This window comes from Garra rufa, chromosome 5 (assembly GCF_049309525.1).
Source record: "Garra rufa chromosome 5, GarRuf1.0, whole genome shotgun sequence".
Classification (NCBI taxonomy): Eukaryota; Metazoa; Chordata; class Actinopteri; order Cypriniformes; family Cyprinidae; genus Garra; species Garra rufa.
The window spans coordinates 42,483,103-42,500,086 of record NC_133365.1 but is presented as its reverse complement, the minus strand read 5'-3'; the positions used below and the strand labels follow the sequence as shown (position 1 = coordinate 42,500,086).

The window sequence follows — 16,984 nt, the reverse complement described above, 5'->3', positions numbered from 1 at the left end:
GTCAAAATTTTTTTTGCACCCTTAGATTTTAGATTTTCAAATACTTGTATCTCGGCCAAATATTGCCCATTCCTAACAAAGCTTATTTATACAGCTTTTAGATGTATAAACCTCAATGTCAAAAAAATTGACCCTTATGACTGGTTTTGTGGTCCAGGGTCACATATTATGACTAAAGGTGATATACATTACCCTATAATAGACGGAAATACTTCCTGTTCTTACCTCTTTCCTCTTCCTGTCGTCTTCAGGCCTGCTTTTCAGAAGCTGGAGGACTGTTTTGAGGCATTAACTCTGAATCAGGAGTTGAACATCCCTCTGCCTGCTGAACTGGATGATCTTCAGCAGAATTTTTTAAGGACCTATGGACCTAGTGAAATTGCCTCTGAAAACCAGGAAAACAATGGAAAGTAGTTCAACAGCAGCACAAACTGAGATATGGACTGGAATGTTTTTTTTTTTTTTGATGAGTTTACAGAACTGAATCAGAGCATTTACCTTGGGTTTGCAGACTGGGAACAAGCTAATGCTGGTGTTCTTTGGAGAGATCTGTCATGATTTTCAGAACTTTGAGGGCATTCTAGAACTGCAAAGGGTTCTTGGCAGAGTTCTGTTGAAAGGAACAGGTACATTTAAGTGACCTTGAGCTTCTTTCCGACATTTTTTTTTTTCCTTCTGTCTAATTTGAATGGTTTAGTTATGATTTAATCATGTAGCACAAACCTTTAAGAGTACCAGCCACTAGATCTCCATAATGAAGTTTCAAATGTCAGATTTATGAAAAATCATAGTGTAGCATCCATTACATGTGATCAAAAAATATAAAAATGTGTTTCAAGAACATGTCTGGTTCATATTTCGCCAGACAATTATGCACATCCCTCCTCCCACAATCTCAGTAATTGTATTATAGCAAAATTATTAAGTTCCATTGTTTATGCTGATTTGAATAATAAAAAAACATCATTGAGAATATAGGAAATTACAATAAAAAAATGAATTTAGGGGGAAACGTCCTTAATTGTCGTGGAAAAGAGAAATTAATTTTTTTAAAACAGGGTTTAATGTGACCAGGTCATGTTTTCAGGTAATTAACGACTTTATTTCAAATGGTAAAAAATATGAAAGGTTTTATTTACTCAGATATTGAAACCTTAACTCTAGGAATGTAAATCAAGCATTGTTGAACCACACTGCCCTCTGCAGGTAGTTGTGCTTAAGTGCACTCAATCCTTTGACAGTTTCTGTAGTAGTAGCACTTGAGTCCTGACCTCTGTAACTCTATAATAAAGTAACTCTTATGAAAGGATGTAATACGTTTCTGAGTTCAGATTTGGTTTCCTATGTGTGGTTTCTTGGAAATGTGTCTTACATTGTAGTTCATTCCTGGTACATCAGTTATTTGAAAACTGGAGTTGTTTATTTCACTGTCATGGACTCACCTTGTAAATATATACCATGACGGGGCAAGGGTAATTTTTTTTTTTTTTTTTTTCCTGTATCTAAACTTGCTCTGGAGTTATATTCTCCAGGTGAAATGATAAGTGAGATCGCAATGCTGGATCTTGACCAGCCGTTTCCAAGAGTTTTTAGCTCAGTACCGAAACAGGCTGTAATCAAAATGTCTGCGACGCAGAATTTAACGAGCAACGTTTTGTGAGGACGTTTGAAAATGAATGTCATCCTTACTTTGATCACAAATAATGTTTAAATTAACTGGATATATTGTTTGTGTTTGTATAGATTTGATGTTGGGATAATGTGGATTTGTAGTTTGCATATGTTTGTAGAATGTGAAAAGCTGTAAAAGCATTTTTTTTTCTAGTCTTATCTGTCAAAGGTACTGACATGTACAAAATTATAACCACTACTTGTACGCCACAGGATTCTTACACTAATGTTTCATGAATAAAGATGAGTACGTATTGGCTATTTTCATTTGTTCTCTTTGTTCTCTGAACCACAAAATTAGTCTTAAGTAGCATGGGTATATTTGTACATACATTGCATGGGTCAAAATTATTGATTTTTTTTTTCTTTCAAAAAAAAAAAAAAAAAAATCCATGAAGATATTTTGTAAATTTAATACTGTAAATATATCAAAACTTAATTTTTGATTAGTAATATGCATTGCTAAGAACTTAATTTGGACAACTTTAAAGGTGATTTTCTCAATATTTAGATTTTTTGCACCCTCATATTCTAGATTTAAGTAGTTGTATCTCAGTCAGATTTTGTCCTGTCCTAACAAACCATACATCAGTGGTGTAGTTTATCTAATCTATCAGCTTTCAGATGATGTATAAATCTCAATTTTAAAAAAAATTGACCCTTATTTATAACTGGTTTTATGGGGTCCAGGGTCACAATTTAACGTTTTCATAAGTGTTTAAGTATCCACAGGGAGGCGCTGTTGTGTAAATAAAAGATGCTGAGAGTGGTCATGGTCTGAACAGCATACAACTGTTAGTATTTATTCACTGTACAGAATTTATACAATTAATAGTATGCTGACTTTGTGTATATACATAGAAAACCTACTAGGTTGACTAATCTATATTAAAGCTGTATCCCACAATGCAGTGTGCTTGACTTGACCTTTCATTTATGCGACTTTCTTGACACGTTATTTCACTAAATTAGTAAGTTAAATATAACAGATACCACTTATTGAGTCGAAACAATACACACAGTGAATTCACGGTGTAATATTTTCCAAACCTGCTCCTGGAGTATCCTCCAGCACTGCACGTTTAGCAAAGTCTCCAAACTCGACCTCCAAAAGGCATTTTAGTCACCTTAAAGGCTCGTTTCAAAACAAAGTTGGCAACTGAATCCTTTCTGGCATTTTTTTACCCGAGGTCGTTAGTAAAAACTACACGCTGTGGTCATTTCACCGCGTAATTTGACCGAACGTCTGAAGTCTTTGATTAAAGTCACCTGGGAATTAGACTATTTTAAATACAACGGGGAATATAATTTACAATTTTTACTTTGTTCTTTTTCTATTCAAATCTCAAACTTGTTAGAGGAATCCTTAAAAAATGTGTATTGTTTTTCATTAAGTAGCTCAACCATTTGAAACTGTTACAGTAAATAGGTTTACCCTTACAAAAAAATTAACCATGGTTTTATTCTAGTAAAAGTGTAGTAACCATGTTTTTTTTCTCATTTGGACTATATGTAAACATCTTTGTGTGAAATATCTTATTCAGGTAAGTACCAAGTTAAAAACCAACATGCATTTAGTATGATCCTTCTTATTTTGGCAAAATAATGAACATTTTGCAGATTCTGCAAGGTGTATGTAAACTTTTGACCTCAACTGTATTTTTTCAAAACAAATTATAGTGACTCCAAATGTTTGATCAGTATTATGCACTTTTATATACTGCTATAAACAAATACTCAGTGTGTACTGCACTTTATGCAAGTCTTCCATTCGGAACTTTTTTGGCTCCTTTACTCTCATAATGTGCAGGAAAGTAAACATAGCTACTAAGTGATACATGGAACACGTCATGAACTTGTAGTGTAAAATACCGCAAGAACATGTCAAAACAGTACAACGATATAATATTCTTCAAACTGATTTTATTCCATAGCAGTAAAAAACTGCTAAAACAATAATACAAGATCTTCCAGAACCTTAAGCAGTTGTACAATCAACCATAGGAAAACAAATGCATACGTCAAAACAATCCCATCTCTGTAAAATAAAACCATAATACATTATTTTAATACATCATATCTTGTACTTTCTCTCTTTCAGGTTTATGCTTTAATATCCATCAGCTTATTTCCAACCATCTGTATGGTCTGGAACAAATGAACACTGATATAGAAAGTGTAACCAGAGACCGCTAAGCAGACTGGTTTACTGAAGTCATGACAGCGCTCTCTTGCTCTTTATCAGATTGTGGCCACAGGAGCAACAATACATTCAAATGCAATATATTTCTGGAAAGCTTTCTTCATTTAGTCAAATCCTTTACCTAGCTTGGCTCTAGCATCCCAGGCCACACGATCTGCCTCATGAATATGGATTCCTCAGCAAAGAGCTATCAAAGGCAATTAACTCAATTAGCTCTAGTTGCTAACCAAAGCTCCCTACAGAATGAACACCCCAGCTGTAAAGCGACAGATTCACTTACACATGTACAATTTCAGTTTCAACTCTCCACCACAACTGCATTAGGAACAAAAACAACAGAAAAGGCAGGAAAGAAGATAAGAATGGACTGTCTTCTCTATCAAAAACGGCATCTGATCTGATCCATCGACACTTCATAAGGAGCTGTTAACTGGACTGTCGCCCTCTCATTGGAGTTTAACAAGCAGGGAAAATTCATGCCCTGTGATGATATGCACAAAATGTACTTGCAATTGTTCTCCAGGTGAATTCCTGACATGCATATTTATACAAAACCACCATATCACCTTTTCCAGTGTATCCCCGCATGTCCTACTTTCCCCAACAACTTTGTTGAGGAAATAAGGACGCTGTCTGGGACGAAAAAAAGCTTTCCACCGCTCTCTCAGGGCACATGCCCTACCTTTACCGTGAAACCGTGCTGTAAAGGCAAGGTAAAGAGAAAAGAGACGACAGGCAGAGGGAGGTGGACGTGGGGTTTGGTCCTCTGAGATTCTGCAATGCTGCATAGACATGTATTAACAAGACGCCTTTCCAGGCGCTTAATCTGTTCCTTCATCAGGCTCCGGGGGTCCCCGCCGTCCCCATAAGGGGGTCGGCCCCATCAACCGGCTCTTGAGTGGGGGTCTGGTTGTTTGGTTCAGCTGTAATGACGATGGTGTTCTCGTCCACCAGCTCGCAGGTGGGATTGGCAAAGGCAGAGAGAGGAAGAGTGATGCGATGCATCTCACGCTCGTAAACCCGCTGCTCGTGCTGTTTCTTGAGGTCACGACCCCTATGGAACAAAAAACAAAAGCATTTCACTTCAACCACTGCCACAACACAGAGATTTTTTAAACATGTTTGTGTCACTCATCAACTTAATGAATAATAGAATGGGGTATAAAAGTCAGACACTAGCAGTAGTTGCGTTTCCATTATAGATTTGCGCAAAACTTTTGCAATGTTTTATAAGTGTTGATAAAAAAAAAATTGAGATGGTTGTTGGTACATTTACGTATGACAAAGCCACCACACTAGCCATTAGTTTTAATCGTATAGGAGACATAGGCATCTATCTTTACAGAAGCAGTGCGGAGAGCTGATTCTGGGATGCTTCTGAAACTTAAATGAGCCGTAGTGCGTCTGGTATAAACAATGCCCGCCATTAGCTCTGCAGACTTGTGCAGTGTAAATAAGGGTTTTCCAAGCTTTAATAGCAAGAAAAGCCCAATACTTGTGTAAGCGGCCACATGTGAGTTTTTTTTAGAGGTTATAGTACATTAAAAAATGATCATGCAACTTATGTAAGCAAGGTGCCCTGTAAATGCAAAAAAAAACATTTTCATTGCAGTTTTGTGAAATATTCCTTATTTGAATTGCCTGAAAAATGTGAGCTTAAAAACTTTTATGCAATGTATGAGAGTTTTTGCAAAACTGACGTTTTTCCATTAGGCGTATTTTCAATTCACAATTTCAATTTGCGCAATTTGAAGGGTAATGGAAACGCAGCTACTCAAAACATTTTTATTTTGCTTTTTTTTTTACTTTTAGTTTTTTTTTTATTTACATATTTTTTCAAATAAATTTTTTTTTAAATAAAAATGTCATTATCAATTATTCAGTATTAAAATGTGAGTGAAAAGTTTCATAAATGTAAAACGTGTTGCATAAGGAGGTTTATTCTATTTTTCTGGATATTAGGAATGATTTTTGTAAATAATACATGTCTATTTTGAATATTTATACTGTATCACTTTAGTAACAGTTACTTTTTTGAATTAGATGAAGAAAGAAATGGCTATACAGAGACTATACAGTCTTTTGACCATCAAAATAATTTAAATCACATTTATTTAAAAGCTTGATTAAAAGTGTAATAGTTTTTAAAGGAGAAGTTCATTTCCAGAATGAAAATTTCATTCATGTCTTTCTTTCTTTAGTCGAAATTAAGTTTTTTGAAGAAAACATTCCAGGATTTTTCTCCATATAGTGGACTTCAATGGTGGCCAACAGGTTGAAGATCCAAAATGCAGTTTCAAAGGTCTCTAAACAATCCCAGACAAGGAATAAGGGTCTTTTCTAGCAAAACAATTGGTCATTTTCTTAACAAAATAAAAATGTATATTCTTTTTAACCATAAATGCTTTTGACTTTCTTTGCACGTTCGCTTTATAAACACTGGGTCAGTACTTCCGCCTACGTCATGCATCGAGCTAGTGCAAGATGAGCATTTGTGGTTAAAAAGTATATAAATATGTATCATTTTTTTAAGAAAATGACTGTTTCGCTAGATAAGATGATTAGTTTTAATCGTAGGAGACATAGGCATCTATCTTTACAGAAGCAGAAGCAGAGCTGATTCTGGGATGCTTCTGAAATGTAAATGAGCCGTAGTGCGTCTGGTATAAACAGCTGGGATTGTGTAGAGGCCTTTGAAGCTGCATTGAAACTGCAATTTGGAACTTCAACCTTCAAGACCACTATATGAAGAAAAATCCTGAGATGTTTCCTCAAAAACCTCAACTTATTTTTTGTGCCTGAGCCCTGTAGAAATGGTGGAGAATGGAAAAGAGCTTAGGCCGCCATTATATGTTATGTTCTCATGATGTTTGATTAAATATGATAGTACTTCAACTTAACAAAAGTCCAAGATTTTTTTTATTAACTGTTCCAAAGAGAATTTTCAAATTTCATACTTTCTGTCTCGGAAACACTCAAAGCGGCAATCTGAATTACATAATCACAATGAATGACTTATTCAACAGTGGTTCTACTTCATTTCCTTCAAATATTCTGAAGATTATTTCCATTTATAATATATCCATTCAAGCTAGGCTGTAATATATAACAGTGACGCACAACAGACAGAAGGAGTGATTTGTCTCCAGTATCGCCTATTTTTAGATTTGAGATATAAATGTGCTACTGTGGAGAGGACCGGCTCAAATTCACTGCCAAGGAAGAAACTTATCTTGGTTACTATCATTTACAGATTCAAGACAAAGGGAGCTGAAATGTTGGAGAAATGTCACAATACCCTTGTCCTATCCTTCCTTTCACTCCATCTCTAGCCATTCAGACTGTGCAAGGCAGACTTGCGGCGTGTTATGCAATCCTCCTACACTTACCCAGCACTTTCTTGCCTGTGTGTCTGCAGTAAGCTCTGCTTTGTCACAACTGAACTGAATATTTGAGATCCATATGCTGTTACAACATAACATGTTTCCAGTGGGTGACATTGTAGCAGTATTATAGGTGAACCCTCTTCTCAGCCCAACATCCTGCCCTGCTTATTAATACTGAGCCAATTACTAGCTAGATAAACAGTGACATAAACACATTATCAGCTGACGCACGAGTACATGCCATTCAAGGCTACTGAGTGCCAAACTTCTTACAAGATAGAGATGAGATATCATCCAAGTTTTAACCCCTAAATTCAGATGTTTGTCATCTATAAGAGGGTGAATCATGAAACGTATCAATGTCCATGTTGTATATCACCAGAAATAGGAAAATGATCAAATGAAATGTATTTTTGAGCCAACAAGATTTTTTGTATTGTGAAATGTGAATGACAATTAAACCGCTTTCCAATGTAGTTTTGGTTATAGTGCCTTTAAAAAATAATAATAAAAAAACATTGTATCAAGATTTATTTCTCTTGATAAATTAAGATAGAGAATAGTGGAAATTACAAAAAATATACACTAGCAGCCAAAAGTTTTTGAACAGTAAGAGTTTTGCTCTTCAAGCCTGCAATTATTTGATCCAAAATACAGCAAAACAGCAACATTTTGAAACATTTTTAGTGTTGAAAATTACTTTTTTATTTGAATATATTTTAAAACTAAATTTGCAGTCTTCAGTGTCACAAGGTCCTTTAGGAATCATTCTAATATGCTGATTTGCTACTCAAGAAACATTTTTATTATTAAGATGATCAATATTTATTATTGGATTCTTTGATGAATATAAAAGATCCAGAGATCAACATTTATCTGAAATAAAAAGCTTTTGTAACATTATACACTATACCATTCCAAAGCTTGGAGTCAGTATACGTTTTTAAAGAAATTATAGAAATGAATACTTTTAATTAGCAAGGATGGTTTAAATTGATGAAGAGTGATAATAAAGACATTTATAATGTTAAAGGTTGTATCAGCGATTTCTAGCCTAAAACATAAGTGTCAATTTCAGCTTACCTTTCTTCAGGATCCGCTCGCTGCCTGCCCCATAAATTGTCTGTGAAAAAACCGCGTCTCTCTGGTCAGCCTAGGGTCCGAGATATGCCAAAAAAACAATCGGCACTACCAACCTTTCCACACAAAAACAAACAGTGTTCCAACCAATCAGCGTCAGGGATTTGGTGTTGTGGACTTTCGCTCCGCCTCCCTCACATCCCTGCACCAGTAGGAAAGTCCACAACACCAAACCCCTGACGCTGATTGGTTGGAACACTGTTTGGTTATTTGTGGTGTGTTGATAGCGCCGATTGTTTTTTTTGGCATATCTCGGACCCTAGGCTGACCAGAGAGACGCGTTTTTTTCACAGACAATTTATGGGGCAGGCAGCGAGCGGATCGTGATGAAAGGTCAGCTGAAATCGACACTTTATGTTTTAGGCTAGAAATCGCTGATACAGCCTTTAAACAAAACATTTCTATTTCAGATGCTGTTTTTCTGAACTTTCTATTCATTAAAGAAAGCTGAAAAAACGAATCAGCTGTTTTTTAATGTATTTTGAGCAGCAAATCAGAATATTAGAATGATTTCTGAAGGATCATGTGACTGCAGTAATTATACTAGAAATTCAGTCTTGAATTCACAGGAATAAATTACATTTTAAAATATATTCAAATAGAAAATTGTTATTTTAAATAGTAAAAATATTTTAAAATTGTACTGTTTTGCAGTACTTCGGATCAAACAAATGCAGGCTTGTTGAGCAGAAGAAACTTCTTTAAAAACATAAACAAAACTTACCGTTTAAAAACTATTGACTGGTAGTGTATATCACATGGTAAATATAGTAAATGTATATTTCTTTGTTTTGATTTTAGGGTGAAATGTAAGGTTTACCCAACAGTAAAACATTAGAGTTGATGTCATTCTTCTACAACAGCATTTCCAGCACATTTAGTTTATGTTTGGATACATTGTGATTAGAAATGCACCAAACAATTGATATCTCATATTCGTATCAGCTTTCAGAGTCCTTCTGTTCCTCCCCAAACTCAACACCCACTTCTAAACGTCAAAACAGCCTCCTAAATATAGACAGTCAAGATGCCTCCAATATCTAAACCCACTCGCCACCTCTCTCTCATATGTCCAAAGGCATTAAAACGTCAGTGTTACATGAACCTGCGATGTGTTTCCAGATAACTGTGATCTATAACATTTTATTCCCTTGAAAGCATGTAGCAAATCCAATGACATCTTTTATCTGTGTTCCACAGCTACTCTGAGTAGATCAAAACCAACGTCTCAAAGACCAGACTGCAAGCCAAACAACTGTGCTCTCCAGCAAAAAGAAACTGTAATCGTTATGAGCTGTACATGAAGTACTGGGCACACATCTTATCTCAAGTCTCCTCATTCTGTCCTTTTCTACTGATATCAGCTGTCTATTCTCCATTCGTACTGGGACATTGTGTTTCTGGCTATACTGACCGTTTGTAGAAGTATCCCATTGTGATGCCTCCTCCAAGCAGGATGATAATTGCCATCATGAAGACGGCAAGAACATAACCTGCCAAGACAACCAATATAACCATTCACTTTTCAGTTCTGGGATGTAGTTTAAAGTTTTAGTGCACTCAATCCAACACCTACCAATAGTCCCAAGGTCTTTTTTCTTCTTGGGTCCACTCCTGACCTGTTGGCGGACTGCCTTCACGGGCTGCACCGCCGCACCGTCCACCTGCGAGGGGGAGGAGTCTGCGTTTTCAAAGGTCTCCACCATTCTTGGAGTGACAGACTCTTCTGGAGCCGTGGCTTCTGTGGAGTTTTGATCTGTGGGGTGACAGGATAAACAGGAAATGAGTGTTTTTCTGCTGTTTCTCAATCTGCACTGCTAATGTAAATCTGCCTCTGCACTCCCATCAATAAACCAAACATTTATACTAAACAGTTTTACTGTGGTCAGGGAGTGAGTGCTCTCAACTGACAATTGACCCTTCGCAAACAGATGAATTGTCAGGCGATCTGACCAATCATAATTGCCGAATCTGCCATTCTGTCAGACAAACAAATCAGAGAGGAGAGTAGATTAACTTAAACTTGAAGAATTGTGTGTATTGACATATTTTTGCAGTTGAAATAAAATATGTTATGATGTTCATTCATGTTGATTTCGTGCTTTAAAGGAGTAGTTCACTTTCAGAACAAAAATTTACAGATAATTTACTCACCCCCTTGTCATCCAAGATGTTCATGTCTTTCTTTCTTCAGTCGTAAGGAAATTATGTTTTTTGAGTAAAACATTTCAGGATTTCTCTCCATATAATGGACTTCTATGGTGCCTCCGAGTTTGAACTTCCAAAATGCAGCTTCAAAGGGCTCTAAATGATCACAGCCGAGGAAAGATGGGTCTTATCTAGCAAAACGATTACAATTTATGTAATTTTTAACCTCAAATGCTCATCTTACGTTTGAGATTAAAAAGTATAAAAGTTGTAAATGTTTTTAGAAAATAACCCATCGTTTCGCTAGATAAGACCCTTCTTCCTCGGCTGGGATCATTTAGAGCCATTTGAAGCTGCATTTAAACTGCATTTTGGAAGTTCAACTCAGGGGCACCATTGAAGTCCATTATATGGAGAGAAATCCTGAAATGTTTTCCTCAAAAAACACCATTTCTTTACGACTGAAGAAAGAAAGACATGAACATCTTGGATGACAAGGGGGTCATCTGTGAATTTTTGTTCTGAAAGTGAACTACTCCTTTAAGTAAATAAGAAAAGACATCAGTTCACGTGTCGATTGATCTAATAAGGGAATACAGGGATCAGTACATTAAAGAGCCACAAAACGGTATTTTTTGTTTGAATTTCTTAAAATATGACAACATTTTAAAGCTGAAACTTGGTTTCATACTAGAAGTAACCTGCTCTGTCTTGTCTGTCGGCATGTTGTCAGTTTTCTCTTTGTTCCGTGATGTATTTGGAGGCAGATCTGAATGCGAGCTTGCAGTCGATTGCAAGAAAGCGTTGATATGTGAGTGGACTAAATGGAGAAGTACGGCATACATCACCAGAGTTTGAAAGTTTAAATCTGAAGTTTGAATTTTGATTAAAAAAAAAAAAGTTACAATTCACGCTGACTTCAAAACAGCTCAAAAAGGAGATTTGGGTCCAAAAACATGCTCCACCCAAGAATGTGAACACAAACACATTATAATTGCTTATTCCTTTTTGAAATTTGTCAGAACGCAATTTGCAAAACCCAGAAATAATTATGTGCTGTAATGCTTTTTGCACACAAAGCTTTAGCCTTAGGCGAATACTAGGACATTTTGTACTTTTTTTAAGTATGAATAATGAGATAAAGTTTGGCTAGTTATTTAAATAGGACATTAGGTGGACGTGATAAGTTTCAGAGGTCCCACAGGAAGAATTCACAGCTGAGAGCGTTAACATTTACTTCTCTTGCTGTGGTACAGCCCTCTAGAATTTTTCCATCACCCTCTACTCTGAGAAAGTTGTTTACACACTCCAGCAGAGTTAAAGAACATGAGTTCACAGCTCAGCTAGCCAATCAGCAGCTGTCACCGTGGTGTGCGTCTTCCTCGCGGCCAATCAGAATCCCAGAGGGCGGGGCCTACACCTTCTCTTGAACAGCTGCAGAACAAGTTTACTTGTTTCCTCCTTTGTCTGCCCCAACTGAGGAAACCTCAAGGCTGATGAGTCTAGACTCGTGTTGTTGTTTTACTTTATCTGTCCTTGCAGCATGTTGAGTCGAAAAAGATAATTCTATGGAAACTGCATTAGCATGCATTAAAACTGGCTTAGTTTTTAAAGAAGGAAACATACAGGTGTATTATTGTTTTTTTTTTTTTGTTAATAAACCTTATGGAAAATGTTTAATAGCAAAAGTAAAGTTTGATTGAGTGCCAGTTTTTAGAATAAGCTCTGGGTAACGTGAATGCAATAAAATACTTGGTTCTGGCTATGTTTAATCCCTAGAGAGTGTTTTTTTTTAAAGCCAATTGCTTTTTCCCCACAAAAGTAACACTGCACATTTTTTTTGCATTACGTAAATATTTTTAAATTAGCTTCCTGCAGGTTCTTGGAAGAAGAAGTGTGCAGCTAAAATACGAGATTGTGGAAACAGAGTAGCACATGAGTAAGACCCAGTTGTGAAATGCATGAGAACGACATGAGTTAAATAAATCACTTTCATAAATCAAAAACACATTTCAATCTGCTGTGTTTTGAAAGTTTTGATTGAATGGTTGAATTGCTTTTTAAACATTTTGCTTAAAAGTGAAAATAGCTACCTTGGCATGTTCTAATATCACATGCTTCTTTTCTGGTTGCTCCATCGGATCCAGAAACATAGCACCAGGGCTTCTCTGAACCATCTGGGTTGCGACAGAAATTGTGATCTCCAACATCTGGCAGGAAAAAAACAACATAAACCTTTAAAACAATATTTAAATATTTTGTTTGTTTGTGTGAGCATGTGTTTTTGAGTTGTAGTGAGTGTGTCCCACATGCACATCCCTAGGAATGCTCTCGTCTGGATTATGGAACTGATTGCTCAGCTTTTTCGAGTCAGGCTCATTATATCACCTGGTCAGCATGCCCACGATATACATAACCATAACTTACTAAATCTATAATCAGCAACATTGACAGTTCGCAAACTGCACTCTCTAATTAATGAATATGATCTGTAAATATGCTTGGTTGTATGTATCCTTGCTTCATTTCCTCAAATGTGATTACATTGTTTTGGGTGTTGTTTTAAAAGAGCTTAATTAGAATTATATAGTAAAAATGTAAAAACATAACATGAAAAGTATAAACATAAAAGTTACCTATCTGTGAGTTTAGACTTTTCCAGTTGAGGCAGATATTCCCTGTGGATGTCTTCTGTTGAATTCCCCTATAGTCCTCTCCATTAGATATTATACACTCTGGGGAAAACAAATCAACTTTATGTGATTTGGAAGATTGGTTTCAGTTGCATTCAATTTAGAATAAGATGCTTACATTTTCATGTTCAAATTACAACAACAGTCAATACTTTTCCAGTAAAAAACATGCTCTGTTATGAACAGATATAGAATGATCAAGTAAAAACACTGATGTAAAATGCAAAATGGTGAGAAAATATATCATGCATACTCCTTTATTGCAACAAATAGAAAGGGGTCTTACCTTCAACAACAGACAAACAGTCCACCAAACCAGAGCTCAGCAGAAACACAAAGTACAGCAGTTGAAACATTTTCACTAGTCGATGTTATTAACAACAAAAACTACTATTCATGAAGAATCGAAGAGAAAGCGATCTGTTTAATGGAAGAGCCTGTGGTAAACCGAGCCACACTGCTCTCCAAACACAACGCAGTAGTGCTCTTGTTTTGGGCTCTGAGCTGGTAAACAGCCCTGTCTGTGCACTGATCGCAGAAACTCCCTTTGCAGTGACGCCGCGTCCTCCGGGTCCTAGAAACAGCTGTTTCTCTCATAACGATGCATGGTACATGCGACTTATAATGGACGAAATGGCCGGAATGTTCCAGCAGACGATCAATTTTTTGTGTGTTTTTTTGAATAATAATAATCATAATAAAAAAAGATAATAATAATAATAATTACTATAAATATAAAAACATTTTAATTAAAAAACACGTTTCACATTTACATAAAGGTAATTGGTATCAAGAACATTATTACAGAGCATGGCTAATTAGACATACTTTTTAAAAGATTATTATATAATTATATAATTATGTATTATACAACGTTAAAATATTGCTAGACATTTGATATCCTTATTCTTCAAAGTTGAAGTAAGCCTATGGGCGAGACTTCCGGTTCATTACAGCTATATGGAAATAAGAATAACATGCAGTAAACGGTAAAACCGTTTGCACTACAAACCGGTAGGTTTATAATTAAGATAATACATTAAAATAATATGGCAAGACACACCAATTTGCAATATCAAGCAGCAAAACGAGCTGCTTTGTTCAGCTAAAAATAGCTGGACACAGATAAGACCAGAAGTCAGACCCATAAAATATACAAATGACCACGCCCACTCTGACTGGAAAAATAAGGAATTCAGATAGAAGAATTCATACATAAGAATGTATCAAAACATATCATCAAACATATTTCCTTAGCTTGGCAAATTACAATTTAAAGCAAATTCATATTTTTATCATGCTTTCTAATCAAAGCTATGCAACTGAAGGAGGTTCCATGCAACATGAGTTTGCAAGGAAAGAAATAGGAAAGAACCTGCACATAAATTCACCATTACAGCACTCTTAATTCATTAACATCATCCATTCTTGTTAGACAAATCTGACAGAGCAGAACTTCATTAGGAGATCAAAGAACAATGAGCGTCTCTATTATTTACAAGGAAACAGAGGGTCCCCTGAGGAGACACTATCAAAAGGAGGAAATCGCAGGGTTGATTTGTTATGGGACACAATTGGTTTAGGCTATTCAGCTTCTGAAACAGCTCAGAATGGACAAAAATTACACACAATCTTTCGTTTTGTTTGTAGTCATACTCTTTCTGCTGGTTTCTCTTGTACATTCTAAACAATTCCATACCGACATTCCCTTTGTTAAGTACAGTACATAACTATTGTTTTCAACAGTTGAACTGTTCAACACGGTAAAAATAGTGTTACATTTTCTGTTTTAGCTCAGCTTTAAAACTGCTTAAAATGACAGTTCACCATTAATCTCTAGGTGCCATGTTTTGATGTATTTGATAGGTATGAATTTAATGGCATTTCAGAAATAATGTTGAGGTTCATGGCATTTTGGAAGCATGGAAGTAGGCAACCCGATTTAATTATACCAGATTGTCGGCTTCCTTTCCACGGTTCTCCTGCCAGGCTAACTGACCCACTTTATCTTCCAAGAAATGACACAAAGTTTCCAACCCCTAGTCGAGTTGGCAACTTTTTTATGAGGTGTGCACCCAAGAGTGGGAGGGAGAGAGAAAGTTTTTTTTTTTTTTTTTCGTTTTTTTAAAGTTCATTGCTCAATATGTCGTTGCGGTTTTGACACCCATCCATTACTCCTGTTTGTTCCATTTTACCTGTTATGAAATCCTGTTTGACTGGTTCATTTAAATGGTGTTGTTTTTAAAAAAAATAATGTGAACACATGCTGGAATCTTTCAGAATAGAACACACGTGCACAGTCATAGTCAATATAGTGAATAAACATGCTAAAAACATTCTATTTAATCCAAAATAGAACAAAGGAAAAACAATACTATTTATTACAACAAATGTTCTGTCAAAAAATGTATTGAAAATCAAACATCACTACTGTGGGGAGAAAAAAAAAAAAATAATAATATTCCAGTGGCAGATTGCCTTATCCTTTCTTCAGTCAGTACTGGTTTTCCATAAAAGGTAAACAGGAAGTGAAATGTGGGATAGTATGGAGAACACCGAACATAATGAGTGGAAAAAGCCAAGCCGCACAGATCGCTCTGTTGAGTCCTGTAAAGAGACTGTCATATATTTAATTTGCACACACAGTTGTCTCACATTAAACAACTCTCTTTTAAAATAGCTTGAATTAATAAAGAAACAGCCCATTTATATAGCCTATTTGGAAGTTATGAGCTCTTGTTTTCTTAAAATGGCAAATCAAGTAAAAAGACAAATTTCATCCAAATCCTTCTTCTCATAATAAATTCTAAAATTAATATAGCTGCAAGCTGCACTTAAGACATTTAAGCACATAAGGCAAAGACATTACATACTATTTAGCAAGCCTGTAACCACCTAAATCAATGATAAAAAAAAACATTTTTGACAAATCCAGGTAATTTACTATTGAAATATTATATATTTTTAAAGTTTATGACTGTTATAGCGCCACATGTGATCCGATTTCCTAAAAACTTTGCATGCTTGTTTAGAATCACGTTGCATGTGCTCACCAGGTTTCGTGAATTGTACTGCAGGGTATTTTTACTTTTCCCATTGAGCGGGAAACCTAGGACTAGTTCTATTAGGTTTAATACAATATACAATACAATATCGATTTCACACAGACCTTTGGGGCCATGAGTCAAACAGGCCCATGAGTTTTGTTCCGATCATCATACCATTAACTTGGTCTAATAGGTGCTTAAATTTCATCAGCCAATGGCAGCCATGTTTTCTGAGATACGCAAATGTCCTTATAGACACTTGTGGCACTTTAAACCAAGACCGTGACACAGAGATTTTCATGTTGATAGGACATGGTTGCATAGTTATAGCCATTTCTATGTATTTATTCCCATCTTATAGCACCATAAAATGGCCAAGCTCCATGATTTTTTCCCCTTGACCTCAGATTGAGCTCTTAGATAAGTGGTCTGAGTTTGGCGAAGATATCTTACTCTGTTTAGGAGTTGTAGGCATTTTACTAAACCTTTAAAACTTTTTGATAATTATTGACATTCACTCTCCAGAGAATCTTTCTGCACTGGTTTGGTTCCAATCAGGCGAAAAACCTAGGACTAGTTCGCAAAAGTAGGTTTTTCAAAAAATCCAAAATACCAAGGATTCCAACAACATAGGACACTTAAGCCTGCAACATGTGAGCGTTATGAGTTAAGAGTTCTGAATGTTTTTGTACTTTT

General features: G+C 35.8%; 2 protein-coding genes across 2 annotated transcripts in view; one reads left to right on the top strand and one right to left on the bottom strand.

The window, feature by feature from the left end:
* The window catches only part of limk2 (LIM domain kinase 2), a 30,106-nt gene extending 28,174 nt beyond the window's left edge, over nt 1–1,932 (top strand). Inside the window, exon 16 of the mRNA XM_073839732.1 lies at nt 252–1,932. Within this exon, the coding sequence (XP_073695833.1) occupies nt 252–414 (163 nt within the window). The 3' untranslated portion in view covers nt 415–1,932. The remainder of the gene's footprint in view (nt 1–251) is intronic.
* A 1,642-nt stretch (nt 1,933–3,574) lies between these two features.
* pik3ip1 (phosphoinositide-3-kinase interacting protein 1) lies at nt 3,575–13,780 on the bottom strand. The gene is made up of 6 exons (XM_073840496.1): nt 13,528–13,780; nt 13,185–13,283; nt 12,642–12,758; nt 9,977–10,156; nt 9,815–9,893; nt 3,575–4,928 (listed from the first exon to the last, which is right to left on the bottom strand). Exons 1-6 carry the CDS (start codon nt 13,595–13,597, stop codon nt 4,712–4,714), a joined length of 762 nt encoding a protein of 253 aa, XP_073696597.1. The 5' UTR covers nt 13,598–13,780; the 3' UTR covers nt 3,575–4,711.
* Nucleotides 13,781–16,984: the final 3,204 nt, after the last annotated feature.